Source organism: Pempheris klunzingeri, chromosome 2 (genome assembly GCF_042242105.1).
Source record: "Pempheris klunzingeri isolate RE-2024b chromosome 2, fPemKlu1.hap1, whole genome shotgun sequence".
NCBI classification, from domain to species: Eukaryota; Metazoa; Chordata; class Actinopteri; order Acropomatiformes; family Pempheridae; genus Pempheris; species Pempheris klunzingeri.
In genome coordinates, this window is record NC_092013.1 from 27,101,099 (window position 1) to 27,114,697 (window position 13,599).

Genomic DNA, 13,599 nt, shown 5'->3' on the forward strand with positions numbered 1-13,599 from the left:
TTGATGTTTTGGGAATTCTGCTTGTGTAGTTTTCTTTCACAACCGCAAAAGCTGACGGCGCATTTTACCCCATAAAATAACCCAATTACTTCTAATTCATATTTATAGAAGTAAATATTTTATACAGCTTTTTGCCATATAAATTAAATTAGCCTGAGGTGGCTCCATCTAAGGCACACTAAAACTAAAATTGTGACATATAAATGATACAAATAATTCCATGCATTGAGGCCTATACATAAACTGAGACATAAACTGCTGCGTACCTCACACATCCACTCCACAAAGGTGGCATTCATCAGCCACATGGAAAAGGAGCTCACACTGCTCCCTTATGGAAACATTATTTATTGCACTCTCAGTAAATTCAAGGCAACGCTCTGGCTCAATCATCAGTTTACTAAATCGAACCAACACACATCAACAATACAGAGAGGTATCCATAGGCGCTTGTATTCAGCATGACACACATGAAGCTTAGTCGGCAAAATGCACTATGGGTATCATAAGTACCGTAGAGTTTCCGAGTGTCCAATTCGACTTGAACGCAGCACACTGCGTGGCCCACTCGTATTTTTATCTCGCTGCCGCCATTTTGCTTTAGTCTTCGGCTGCGGCAGACAACGGTCCGGGACGGGTTTACCTACACGACATTATTTTTTAAAAATCTTTTAAAATCTGAAACTGGTAATTAACACTTTGTTTATATGATACCTTTGGCTATTACGCTGTAATGTCAAAATATAAAAAAGTGAAGACCACGGTAGTTACAAAATAAACAGCCGCGCTAACAACTTTTAACATTAGCTAACGCTAACGATAAGGTCGCGAGAAATGTGTGGCTGAGGTAGGCCTCAGTAATGTAACAGAAGACAAAATAGTCCTCACTACACGAGCACATTATGTCATGTGTCAAGAATATGACATTATATAACCAGTTTTCTGACGACAGCCACTAGTTAGCCCGGCTAACTAATAATCCAAAGGTACTCCATTGTTTTTTTAGCTAGCTAACATTCTAATGTTTGCCGATCTCTGTGCAGTAGTGTCTTTCCATTATTGCTGGGAACCGCTCGTAGTTCATTCCAGCAAGCGTTGGGATACTTTTTATGATTCAACCGTAAGTATGTGAATGTTTTTTGACTGTTTTTTGAGCTTAACCGTACATCTTGAACAACACTGAAGGTGACCCGTAGCGTGTTGGCGATAATTGCCCGGAAACGTCGATTCTAGTCAGTTGTCTCAGATATTTTACTCCTAATTTAAGAGTAACGACTGTTGTGGGAGTTGCTAGTTAGCAGCTTCGTGAATCATTATTATTATTTTATTATTCTGTGTAGGCTATATTTTGTTGCCTTAGAGTGCATTTTCCCGCAAGATGGAAGCCAGAGTTGTTCTCCAGGCAGATAATCGGTGTCGAAATAAGGTCTCCATGTCTATAGTAAATAAACAACTCAGGAGGGGACTCCCAGGAATCGCAAATGTAGTTGTTCATTATTCTGGAGTAGGCACTTGAAACATATTAATATGGGTTGATAATGCAGTGTAGTCACAGTGACGTTGTCCATTGAACTCAAACTCTAATTTGCTCTTGAGTCATTGTTGAAGGCATGTTTGTCTCATCATGCTGTATCTCTGTATAGAAATGTCCAACTGTCTCCTATGTATTTGTGCACAACTGTCTGTCTCTTAATAACACCTTTTCAGTTCCGTGGGGAGTGTTTTTGATTGATTTGTAGGTTTAAAACCATCCTCTTGGCCCTTTGGGCTCGTGGGAATCCCTGGATATGGATAGCTTGCCCCCTGAGAATACATTGCCAGAGGATTTTTTTCTCGTCAGCATTAGTAATCACCAGCTGAAAAGCTCTAGAAGCTTGAATTTCTTGCCCATTTTTTTCTGCTGCCATCACCCAAAGTGTGCAAAATGTCTCCAAACCCAAGAAGAAGCAGAGGATTTTTTTCCACCCACCATCCCACGTTTGTCCCTTTTTTGCCACATCAATTTAAGTATTTTTGGATCAATTTTTTCTTTTCTGGCTGTTTATATCCCCGTTTCTTTCTTTTATTTGGTTAAACCAATTAATAAAAAATAAAAAAAAAATCCCCAAAGGACTCTATTGCATCCACCATCAGTAATGTTTAGCAGTCTGGCGGAGCTAAAGATGTCTCAGAAAAGGAATGTCGTAGGAAGACAAGTGTCTCTGGGCGACCCACCCCCCTTTTCCTCTTATCTCACGGATCAAGTGTTCCTTCAGGACTCCATACCACCACGGAGACATCCTACCAGCAGTGCGCTCAAGAGGGAGACAACTTTTCAGCCACCTCAGGTAAAGGAAGTACAAAGGGCTTGTTAGTACAGTTGAAATGACCACTTAAGGACTCAAGATATGTATGTGGAGGCTTACTGCTCATTTCAAATGCCCATCAGTCGTAAGTAAGACATTCTCATTGATTGAGATTCTTTCTCCAGACAAGGACTGTCTCTGAAGAATGCAACACACAGGGAGTACCATCTAATAGAAAATTAAATTAATAGAAATTAAATTCTTTTACCACACAAAGAACAGGACAGTCAAAGAACAGAGCATAGTTGTGAAAAGTCCCTCCCTCTTTTGCTGAGTGTTATGAAGAAGCAGAATTTAAGTCACATTGAGGACGTGGACATTTGTCTGCAGCGCCATGGTTGACTGGGGTTCATGTTTGCACATGGTCTATTTCATCTGAAGAACGCTGCTGCCCCAAAATGTCAGTGTACCCTTCTCTCCCTAGTCCCAGTTTTGCCTCTAATGTAATCGTTGTTATTACATGAGGTTTTTGAATTTATGGACACATTCAAAGCACAGGAAGAAGTCACTTGTAAGTCACATAGCAAGTTCTATTATGTAAAAAAAAAAAAGGGGGGGGTGGCGGGCAGGATTCTTGGTATTGGCTTTACATGTGCAGACATGATAGAAAGCTTGAAGTGAATTGACGTAGGGTTTCTGTTTCTGATGTGTTGCTGTGCTCTGTCTTGTCAGGGAGAGTCCTGTTGGCCTTGAAGAGAACCAGCTGCTGGGTTCAAAGGTTGAAACGTCATCACTCAAGACACATACCAGCATTACTATGACCAACCATGGAGATGACTGCTACTTCTTTTACTATTCCACCTGCACTAAAGTAAGCAAAGTTTGATCACAAAGCTCACATATACACATGTTGTGTAACCAGTTGAAAAGTTATGTGTGACCAGAACTACGAGTAGGGTCTCAACGTGTTTTATTTATCATGCAGGGAGACAGCTGTCCCTTCAGACACTGTGAAGCAGCTATGGGCAATGAGACCGTCTGCAACCTCTGGCAGGAGGGACGCTGCTTCCGCACCGTCTGCAAGTTTCGGCACATGGAGATCACAGTAAGCCCAATTTAACCAGTCCTTTTAAACTGAGGAAAGAAAAATAAATCCTTCAAGCTTTGCCCACTCGAGGCTGTGTGTGTCTTGAATGGCCATTACCGAAGGGTAGAAAAATTCTCTTAATAAACCTGGGCCAGGAGCTCCACTCCTGCCTTTGGACCTGTTGAGAGGAACACTTAATGCACAGTAGAGACAATGACACAACAAAACACGACAAGTAAGATTAGATTAGATTAGATTAGATTCAACTTTATTGTCATTACACCTGTACAGTACAAGGCAATGAAATGCAGTTTGGCATCTAACCAGAAGTGCAATTTCCATCTTTACAATGAACACACTTCACAAAAGGCTGGCATTAATATTAACTTACATAAATGCCTGTTGCTTAAAACAAGAATTGAAATGTCTGTAGATTGTTAGTTAGCTTCATCCGTAGTGTAGGTGTCTCTCTCTCTCTCTCTCTCTCTCTCTCTCTCTCTCTAGATATAGATATAGATATATATACATATATATATTTAGATTTAGATTTTTGAACTTTGCAATACGTTGAAATTCTTGCCTTGAAGATGAGGCTGAATGAATATGGACTCTTCCTCCATAATATCAGAAATGTTAGCTCCACCATTGCCATCCAAAGTAACGACGATACCATGTCTTCAGGCTATAGACTTTAGTCTTTTCTGTTTAATCATGATACCATAATTTGTTTGAGGAAACAATCACACGATCACTAGAATTACAATTGTAAATCCTAAAAAAATCTTTGCATTATTTGCTGCTTTGAATTCAGTTGTGTTGTTGAATGTATTGGGACACATTTTATGCATATAGATTTGATTGAGATGTGCTCGGCCCCTCATGGTGTTCCATGTTGTTTATCTGTTTCTTCAAAACAGAAAAACCGGAAGGAGATATCTTGTTATTGGGAGAACCAAACAGCTGGCTGCCAGAAGCCGCACTGTGCCTTCTTCCATGAAAAGCCCCGCTACATTGATGGCATGTTTGTCCCGGCTGATAAAAGTGAGTGGGCTTTGTTTAAACACACAAAAACAAAACACATTGTAGATGGTTGAAATTGTACGTCCACCTGTGAAGCACAGTGATGATAATTGATGTAATACTCTCAGTTCAAAGCAAGACCGTGGAACAGCCGCATGAGGAACCAGTTCCCCTGCCAGCTGCGCCTCTTCCTACTGCAGCCAATCCCCAGCTCAGAGGTGTCATCAAAACAGAAGCCCAGGAGCCAGTACCGAGCCCCACACACCCACCAGTGGTGATTAATCCAGCAGATGATGATGAGGATGAAGATGGTGAGCTTGATTTGATCTCAGCATTCCTTCTTTGTTTCATTTAGTGCTCACTTGAGAAAGGATGTACCTTGTGGTCTTAACATGTGTCTTTGTTTCCAGACCAATTCTCAGAGGAGGGAGAGGATGGCAAGGTCGGCCCATCTCCTAGAAAACTACCCAAATCAGGTAAGATTGTGGCAAGAGACTAAATTTTGGGAACATAATTTGTCGTAATTTGTGACCAACGCTGTACCGCTCCCAAATCTTGTGTTTATGGGGTAATGTATTGTCTTAACAGATGACTCACTGAACTTTGGCGTGAGTACCCTGGAGGAGATCCGGCTGAGGAAGGCCCTAAAGGCCAGCATGAAGAGAGCTGGTTACCCAATCCAGAATGCTGATACCTCAGCCAACGGAGAAAAAGAAAACATCCAGTCGTTTTTCCGACCAGCCCTCCTTGAGGCGAGAGATGGTAAAAAGCAGGAATTTCTCATATTGTCAGATTTTAGGGAGTTGGATACCAAACTCTGCATCAAGTCCCCCAGTTGTTACATATTTATTTTTTTATTACATCTCTCTTTCTAATGGTATTCTGGAATATAATTTTAGCATAAATGCCAGCATAAATCTATGTATGACAAGATTCAGGAAGGGGAAACGTATATTTGTTTTCGTTTGAGATTTGTTAGAGAACCTTTAATGTTGAACTAATAAAAAAAAGCACATGGTCCCTCTTTTAAATAGATCCACTTGACTTTGAAGAAACTGGGAGACCAAGAGTCAGTGTGGCTGAAAGGCTTGGAAGGAAGATACCCAAAACTGGTAGATATGCACTCCTGTTACACGTTATCAACAGAGTTCGTTCCGGTGTCAATAATTATCTTAAGAGTACAAATTAGAAGGTCATGACTTGTCTTTGCTGTAGATGTAATGAGTGGAGAAGGTGTCCCACTGAAAAGGAGTCTGGCTGCACGTCTGGGCAAAGTTGTGGATGAGGAAGAGTCACTAATGCCCCCTCAGAAAGGTGAGTCTTGGGACCTATCAGAAAATACTCAGTCGGTATCCAGTGAACATCAACTGTAGCCCTTCTACTTGAAATTTTGCTGATTATAGATGTTGAAAGATGTTCTGGTGTGTTTTTTTCACAAATGCAGAATTGCTATTTACCAAGTAAATTGGAAAGCAATTTTGTTACTATGAAATGTGTCCTGTTGTTGTGATAAGACTCATAATTTGTAAATTCTAGAGTGAATGATATGTCTACTAAAACCTTTTTCTTTCTTCTGCAGTTTTTAAGCCCATGAAGGAAAGACTTGGTTTTTCTGCTGGCTCTGTTGCAACCACTCAACCAGGTAATGAGCCTGAAGATTATTTTGCTTGAAAATATATTTATCATGCACAGTAATTAAAACATTGCTAATTGTTGTTCCCCAACTCCCCCAACAGCTGAGACCAACAACGAGTCAAAGAAAGATCCTGAGCAGATCCGCATCAAAACTCTGGAGGAGATCAGACAGGAGAAGGCAGCAAAGTCTCAGTCTCAGAGCCAAAATGATGGCCTTTCAGCTCCAGAAGTTAACATAACCAAAACCACCAAGGGTGTCAAGCGGGCTGTCACAGTCACAGACGACTCCACCAGCCACATCAAAACGTTCTCAGAGATCCTTTACGCCAAGAAGAAAAAGCAGCAGGAGGAGCAGAACCACAGCCCTAAGAAGGCCAAGCACACTGAGGAGAAAGCTCGAGGGAAGAGCCAAGGAGAGCCTGACAAAGATGGGCCTGGTCCTGAGGCTACAAGCGTGGAAGGAGTTAGAGTAAAGACCTTGGAGGAGATCCGTAGGGAGAAGGCAGCAAGGATTCAGGCTCAGCAGACCCTGGAGGTTGAAGAAAAAAAGAATTCTGTTACGGAGGAGAATGGTGCTAAGAAGCCTCGCCTACTGCGCATCAGGAAACCTCAATGTATGCAGAATAGTTGTCAATTCTATTATTATAGATGTCTTTCAGATTTAATTACATTTTACATGTCTTGTTTTTGAATTTCTAACATGAATTTTTATGTTGAACTCAGCAGGCAACGCCACAACAGAGAAGAGCACTGACGAGATAGTGAAGCCACTGGAAACTGCTGCTCCTGTGGTATGAACTGAAAGATGCTGCAGTATTGGCTGTCGTTGCTTGCTATTCTGTTGACTCTGGGTGATGGTCATTTTGTGTCTCTTTCTAGACCGGTGCTCCCAACAGTAACAATGTCGAAGTCAAGACCTTCGAGGAGATCATGCGGGAGAAACGGCTTCGCAAACAGGAACTGGAGGAACAGGCCAAAAGTGAGGCTGAAGCTGAGCCTCCTCAGACACAGACGGCTAAAGGAACCCTGAAGAGGACAGTTCCTGCCAAAGTCAGTGTTTCATCACCAGGCTCTTCATCCCCTTCCTCTACCACTCTGGCCCCTGACACTACCCTCGCCACACAAAAGCTCCCTGTCCGTAAGCAGATCCCCCTCAAATCCAAGGCTGCTTCACCTCGGAACAGCACTACTATTCCTGGTAAAAGAGGTACAGTCTCTGTGAAGCAGAGCTCATCTCCACCGCAGGCTGAGACAGAGTCCCGCTCACAGAGCCCCAGCAACTCCAGGGAGGTTCCAGACAAAAATACAAGGAACTCCACCACACAGTCAGCAGACAAGCAGGCCAGAGCAACTCCTGAGGGTCCCACTGCAGAGGTCCCTACAGCTGATAAAGCACTGAAATCCCCGGAACACGCTATAGACACCAAAGGTATCTATAATGCTGTGATTCATTTTGCAATTTATGCTTCTGTTTGAGCATAAGGCAACCGACCTTAGACTGAATAGACAGGGGAACCTGACCTGTTTCACACACTATAACTACATTTACATGCACTTGAGTGTGCTTGTTATTGTTGGTTATCCTGTTTGGCCATGTATACTCATAGGTGATCTTCAAATAGGATTTGTACAAAAGAATGTGTGACACAGGAAAGGTTGAAAAATAAGGTACTCTGTCTTTCATTATTTACCAGTAAAACTTTGCTTCCTTTTCAGTGAGGCCCAAACTGAATGTAAAGCCATCTGTCATGAAGCCAGCGCTGCAGGTGAAACCAGGCCAGAAGAGGAGGGGAACAGAGCGATCTGCTGTCGCTGCTGTTAAACCTCTGACCAGCGCCCCCACAGTGCTGGAAGAGTCACTGCAGGAGGCAGCATGCAGAGACAGACAGGTCGGTTTGCATGTTGGACCACTGATGGTGATTTCATATTACCTGTGTCTGTGTAGCACATACCAAAACCTTTTCAAATGCATCTGAATTTAATTTGCTGTGGCATATTTCATATTTGCTTTTATGTTCATCCATCAGGTCTTCCCATCCTCCAGTACAGAGGCTCAGCTGAACTCAGCTGTTCCACACAGTCCCAGCACCCTGCTGGACTCAAGCTCCAGCCCACTGAGAGAGGAGCTCCAGACTGTCCCCGTCTTCAAGCAGAGTCTGAGCCAAGAAACCAAGCTGACTGTCAGTGTCACTGCTGCCAGAGAGGCCTGTACAGTCCCCCAAAGGTAAAGGACAACTGTGTGTGTCTGTGTGGTGTGTGTGGTGTGTGTGGTGTGTGTGGTGTGTGTGGTGTGTGTGGTGTGTGTGGTGTGTGTGGTGTGTGTGTGTGTGTGTGTTGTAGAAAAATTCAGTTAACAGGGCACCACCAGAATGGTTAGAATGTTTGGTCAACTCGATAATGTGAAGTCAAATATTTTATCCCTCGCTAAGTAAGGACTTTGAAATTCTGATTAAGAGCATCCAGTCCAAACACTTTTATTTAAATCTCTGTCAAAATTATACAAGAACCTTTCCACACAACTTCACAAACAAGTTTTTTAATTTGTAGAAAAACCAAACCATCCCAGTGGAACTCGATGGAATGTGTTATATTTTTAAACATGGAATATATGCATTGCGCCATTATCAGTTACTAAATAAATAACGTTACATTTCAGCCCAGTCCTTAAGAGTCCCACTCAGCCCAAGCTACGGAGATCGAGCATCGCTGCATCCCGCACTGCCACCACCTCCAGCGCCGCCGCCTCCACCTCCGCTGTGGACGACTTTGAGGAGCTGATCAGTGAGTTCACTGACGAACACCTGGAGGAAGATATGGACCCTGGCATCGGAGAGGACGACTTGCTGCAGGAGCTGTCAGAGATGATTGACAGCTGAGGGCTCCATCCCACACAATTCACACCCCACCCCAACCTTTCACCCTACAACCTTGTCTTGTGACTCTATTTGCAAAAAGTGAAGACCATCACCCACTACAACCATGGAGTGTTTTAAAAAGACTTTTTTTTTTTTCTCTTTAGAAGTTGAACTTATTTTCAGCTTTCGCTTGGTATTTTTTCTTTACATTTAAACATCTTCTCTCCTTTTTCATGTCCTGCCCACATGATCATCCCATAGCCCAGGAGTTCTTCTGCAGGGTTTAGATTTGTTTATTATGTCTGTTCATGATCATTATCTAACTTTTCAGGTCCTGAAATGAGAAAAAGAAAAAAAGCTCTGGTGCTGGTGACGTTGTGAAGAAGCTGCTCAGTTCGTCCATGTTGCGAACGCTGAATGTGTCATTTTAGAGAGAAGTCATATCTGTATACTGTGTATGCAAAGGAAAGAGCAAGCTCAATATAGAAATAATGAATACTGCTGCACTTACAGTCACCTGCCCAACACTACTTGTATTTTTTCTATTCTGTGAGTGGACATGACTGCTGTTGCCCAGCTAGTTCACAGATTACAAATTTAAATGTATCAGTCTTAAACAATGACCCTATCAGGAACGCTCAGGGCTAAACCTGAGAGGAAGTTGCTTTAAAAGTTCATCAGTCCTGTTACTATTAGGATCACATTATCCATCAGGTAAATGTGGTTTATAGATTTTCCACTCAGATTCTGTGGAGTCTTCTGCCTGCGACTGTCCTCTTTTTATAATGTTTTACTGAAATGTGAGTATTTTTTAACTGGTTCTTTTATTCAGTGGGCATACTTTGAAACTAGTCTGGCATAAGTGCTCTCGGTTCTTTGTTAACGGACACCTCAGGGACTGTTTCTGATGTTTATATGTTCTTTATATGATAAACACTGTATTTCAGTTCAACAATGCTGTCTTTAGTTGTCCTTTTCTCTGTTAAGTTAGCATTGGTTTATCAATGTGGTCCGAGAAAAGATCAACTTGTGTTTGGTCTTAATGTGTTTGCTCTGTCCTGTTTTCCCTCAAACTGTTTAAAATGACTTGTACAAATTATTGTGTAAATAAAAAATACTTTTAATGACCAGCAAGATCAATAATTGACTGGTTATTTTAAAAAAGAACTTCAATACTTTGTACCAGGTTTGGGGACCAACATCAGCTGTCGATGCATAAAGGAAAGATCCAACAGCAGCACAGGACAGTACACTGTACACTATATATTATGAGGGAAACCTCAACTAAAGTAGTTTAGGTCTTAAACTAGATTTTCACTCCCTCTCTAAGACGGGGTTGTAAAACTGAATAATGAAGGATCCACTTTATGATACAAATCAAGGCAAGTTTCATTTATGTGAAAACCTTGGCACTTCTGATGGTGCTGCCCATGACTGGCACAAACTCCCTAAAAAGTTGGAAAACACTGGAAACCATATTAATGCACGTACTATTATATTTTTAGAGCTATTTTAAACGTGATATATAGCAGAGAGTATGTGCTAAAACATCACAGCAGTAGGTAGGATCCTGTAATGACTGTAAAGTGGATTTTAAACACCCGCTCTTTGAATGTGCAGTTCAGTCTCCTGTCCAGCAGGCAGCGCTACAGACCGCCACAGTCCTTCTGAAGTGAACGCTGACGTCACGAAAATGCCGGTGTGCTGTGCTTCTGGGTCCGGGTTAGTGGATGTAAACAGAAGGACGTTCCGCCTGTGGAGACAGCGGGAGGAAACATGACCAAACTGGAGCTGCTGAACGTGTTTCTGAACGACAGGCTGACGGCGGCCGCAGAGGAGATTTTCCGCGCCGTTAAAGACACGGTGGCGGAGTATCAGAGCGAAATCCTGCGGTCCAAAGAGGAGAACGAGCGGCTCAAACGGCTCCTCAATGTGGCCGTCCAGCGGCTCCTGCTGCAGCCCGGTGAGGACCAGCAGCGGCTCGCTCACGTTCGCTGTCTTACTGACGCCAAATCTCATTCATTATATGTCCGTTTTTAATGGGGCTTTGCTAAGGGGAAGAACTGCTTGTTGTGGCGACCACCCGGAAGCCCAGCCTGTGCCACACACTACGTAGATGTTATCTATTTGTATTTATCATTTACAGCCGCATTAAGGAGCCGAGCATGAAGTGTACACCAATAATACTGACAATAACACCACCAGAGGGAGAGAGGATTTGTCCACAAAGTATTGAAATATTGTTTGAGAAACACTTTTCATGAAGCTCTGTAGATGATGACACATCCAATATAATGCTATTGTTGAATAAGTCTCAAAATAATGGGGTGTCATATATCAACGCTACAATAATGCTGTCATGCTTCTCCTGAGATTTATTCTGATCATATTGTCCTGGCTGCTTATACAGATTCATTTTCTAACACTTTGGTTCTGTAGCTGGAACATTTGGCTCATAGGATCAACACACTGACACATCAGACAGGCTTCCTAGAGCAGTTATTACTGAGCACCAGCAGCACATTGTGATGAGCACGCTGTCAAGAATAAATCAGGAGACATGTTTTATTTATGAAAGGTCATGGGTAACGATGATGAATGACTGTATGATGGCATCCATGTTTATTTCCAACAAACTGTCTACAAACTTGTTGCAGAATAAGTAACTTATTGGGATCTCACCATATCAGCTGGTTCAGGGGTTAATGCAGGACCTGTTGGGGCGGGGTGGGGGGGGGGTTGCTTTCTGTAATATATGTTTCATCAACAAAAAATAGATGGGAATGACTGCAAAGTAAAGAAAGAGTTAGCTAATAGTAGAGCTCAAGTCTTGACAGACGGAGGCCAGAATCCAAAGCTCCAAAGGGAAGTTCCAGTGAGTGGCTGGGCAAACCGAACAGACTAGATAACTGAGATAACTCCAGACTCTATTAGAACATAGAGGAAGAAAATACTACGTTTAACAGTCCAACAGCTGAAGAGGCAATTCATCTTAGAGCTGAAACAGTTTCAGAAGTCTTTATAATTTCTCATCATCAAGGTTTTTGAATGTTAATTAGATGATACACGGAAAACTGAAATTAGAGCTGTGTTTCAATGGCATACTAAAAGACACAGCAATATATTCTATTTCTGCAAACACACCCAGCTAAACTGTGGCTTTTGTAACCTTTCAGAGCCTCACTCTGTCCAGCCCCAAGAAGATGGACGGCCCTGTGAGTCTGAATGGAGAGTCAGTGCGGAGCTGCTGCCACAGATTAAAGAAGAACCAAACGTCAGAAACATTCAAACAGATTGTTCACAAGAAGCAAGAGACTCGGAGGAAGGAAACTGTAGTCATGTCGAGAGGCCACATTCTCCACCAGTCCAGACTGTGTGCAGCAGACAGAGTGTCTCCCCACCTCTGCTAACAGCCCAGGAGATTAAGGCAGAGAGTGACAGAGAGGACAGCAGCAAACAGCAGCCAGCTAACAGCTTATCATCCTCCATGAATGTTTATTCCGGCTGCAGAGGGGCTCAAAGTGATTCTTGTGGCAGCGCTGCAAAGAGTCAAGGGACTCAGAAAGCAGACCAGCAGGTAAAAGGCTTGCTCCGCTCAAATGGGAAGCAGGGCGCACACATACTGCAGATCAAGAATGCGAGGACCCTGAAGCCGACTCCGCCTCGCTCCTCTCACCCGAGCCAGAGCATCCAGAGGTGGCACAGCTGTAAAGAGTGCGGAAAGGGCTTCAGCTTCGCCTGCCAGCTGGAGGTCCACATGCGCTGGCACACCAAGGAGAAGCCGTACAGCTGCGCCGTGTGCCGAAAGAGCTTCACCACGGTCAGCATGCTAAAGAGACACCACCGCATCCACACGGGGGAAAAGCCCTTCCGCTGCCATGTCTGTGGGAAATGCTTCAACCAGTCGGCGCACCTCAACACCCACTTCAGACTCCACACCAGGGAGAGAGCCAGCTGGCACCGCACTCCGAGCGAACAAAGACTCACGACAGGAAACTAACCTGCCCATCTGTAAACATTAAAACGCTTTACGTGGCCAGATTTCAGGGTGAAACAGTGTACAATAATGGTGTTTGACTGTGTGTCTTGTCTGTTGTGCAATAAAGTGTGGTACATGGAGATTTCCCATCCACTGATTGTGTTGTTAAACACTCAAAAGGAAGGACATTTAGTGCAGCATTTGACATGATATCTTCATATTAAAGATGTGGTGACAGTAGTATAAGAGCCCAACAAGAGCAGAGGAAACAACATGAGCAGAGAGACCGCTAGAGCAGTTGGAGAGAATGGGAATGAAAGCAAACACACCTGACATGTCAATTAGAACTTCCTACTGTAGGCAAAACTTGACTTTTATCACAGCAGACATTTTGATTTATCGTAGCAGGAGGAGCACAGGAGGGAGTCATAACAGTAATGATGGCCTTGTTGCCTTAAGGTGTCCCAGTAAGTAGTGAGAGTGAGCCAGCATGCACATTACCAGAGTTACAGCAAGTCAACATACACTACTCACAAAAAGTTAGGGATATTCGGCTTTCAGGTGAAATTTCAGGATGAACCTAAAATGCATTCTAACCTTTCCAGGTGAACTTAATGTGACCTTCTCTAAACCTTTGAATGCACATGTCCAACTGTTCAGTGTCTCAGTACTTTTTGCACAAGTTGCTGTTCTCTAACAAGAAGCTTAACGGCAACATTCACAACAGGTTTGATCCAT

The 13,599-nt window shown here is 43.1% G+C and overlaps 2 protein-coding genes and 1 non-coding gene across 4 annotated transcripts; all 3 read left to right on the top strand.

Moving 5' to 3' along the window:
* The first annotated feature begins 593 nt into the window (after window positions 1–593).
* Window positions 594–10,012, top strand: zc3h11a (zinc finger CCCH-type containing 11A). Of its 2 annotated transcripts, XM_070838772.1 has the most exons (17): window positions 616–687; window positions 2,256–2,327; window positions 3,018–3,156; window positions 3,271–3,390; window positions 4,290–4,413; window positions 4,521–4,703; window positions 4,803–4,868; window positions 4,981–5,154; window positions 5,427–5,504; window positions 5,608–5,706; window positions 5,972–6,034; window positions 6,129–6,641; window positions 6,751–6,818; window positions 6,907–7,456; window positions 7,744–7,916; window positions 8,055–8,251; window positions 8,684–10,012. In XM_070838772.1, the coding sequence occupies exons 3-17, from the start codon at window positions 3,103–3,105 to the stop codon at window positions 8,901–8,903; spliced, it is 2,682 nt and encodes an 893-aa protein (XP_070694873.1). In that variant the 5' UTR covers window positions 616–687; window positions 2,256–2,327; window positions 3,018–3,102; the 3' UTR covers window positions 8,904–10,012. The 2 variants fall into 2 exon arrangements, with proteins under 2 accessions (XP_070694876.1, XP_070694873.1); XM_070838775.1 differs by having other exon boundaries at window positions 594–2,327; window positions 6,754–6,818.
* LOC139220668 (small nucleolar RNA SNORA26) lies at window positions 3,450–3,568 on the top strand. The gene has a single exon (XR_011585854.1). It is a non-coding gene; the product is annotated as a small nucleolar RNA SNORA26 (small nucleolar RNA).
* Window positions 10,013–10,632: 620 nt separating the features above from the next.
* Window positions 10,633–13,141, top strand: LOC139218219 (zinc finger protein 235-like). Its single transcript, XM_070849783.1, has 2 exons — window positions 10,633–10,845; window positions 12,059–13,141. Exons 1-2 carry the CDS (start codon window positions 10,659–10,661, stop codon window positions 12,880–12,882), a joined length of 1,011 nt encoding a protein of 336 aa, XP_070705884.1. The 5' UTR covers window positions 10,633–10,658; the 3' UTR covers window positions 12,883–13,141.
* Window positions 13,142–13,599: the final 458 nt, after the last annotated feature.

What these genes read in the sequence shown, in the direction of transcription:
- zc3h11a (XM_070838772.1), top strand. Translation starts at nt 3,103, where the DNA reads ATGACCAACCATGGAGATGACTGCTACTTCTTTTACTATTCCACCTGC. An exon ending in GTTTGTCCCGGCTGATAAAA is followed by an intron (nt 4,414 to 4,520) that starts GTGAGTGGGCTT and finishes TAATACTCTCAG; the next exon opens with TTCAAAGCAAGACCGTGGAA. An exon ending in CCTCCTTGAGGCGAGAGATG is followed by an intron (nt 5,155 to 5,426) that starts GTAAAAAGCAGG and finishes TCTTTTAAATAG; the next exon opens with ATCCACTTGACTTTGAAGAA.
- LOC139218219 (XM_070849783.1), top strand. Translation starts at nt 10,659, where the DNA reads ATGACCAAACTGGAGCTGCTGAACGTGTTTCTGAACGACAGGCTGACG. An exon ending in GCGGCTCCTGCTGCAGCCCG is followed by an intron (nt 10,846 to 12,058) that starts GTGAGGACCAGC and finishes GTAACCTTTCAG; the next exon opens with AGCCTCACTCTGTCCAGCCC.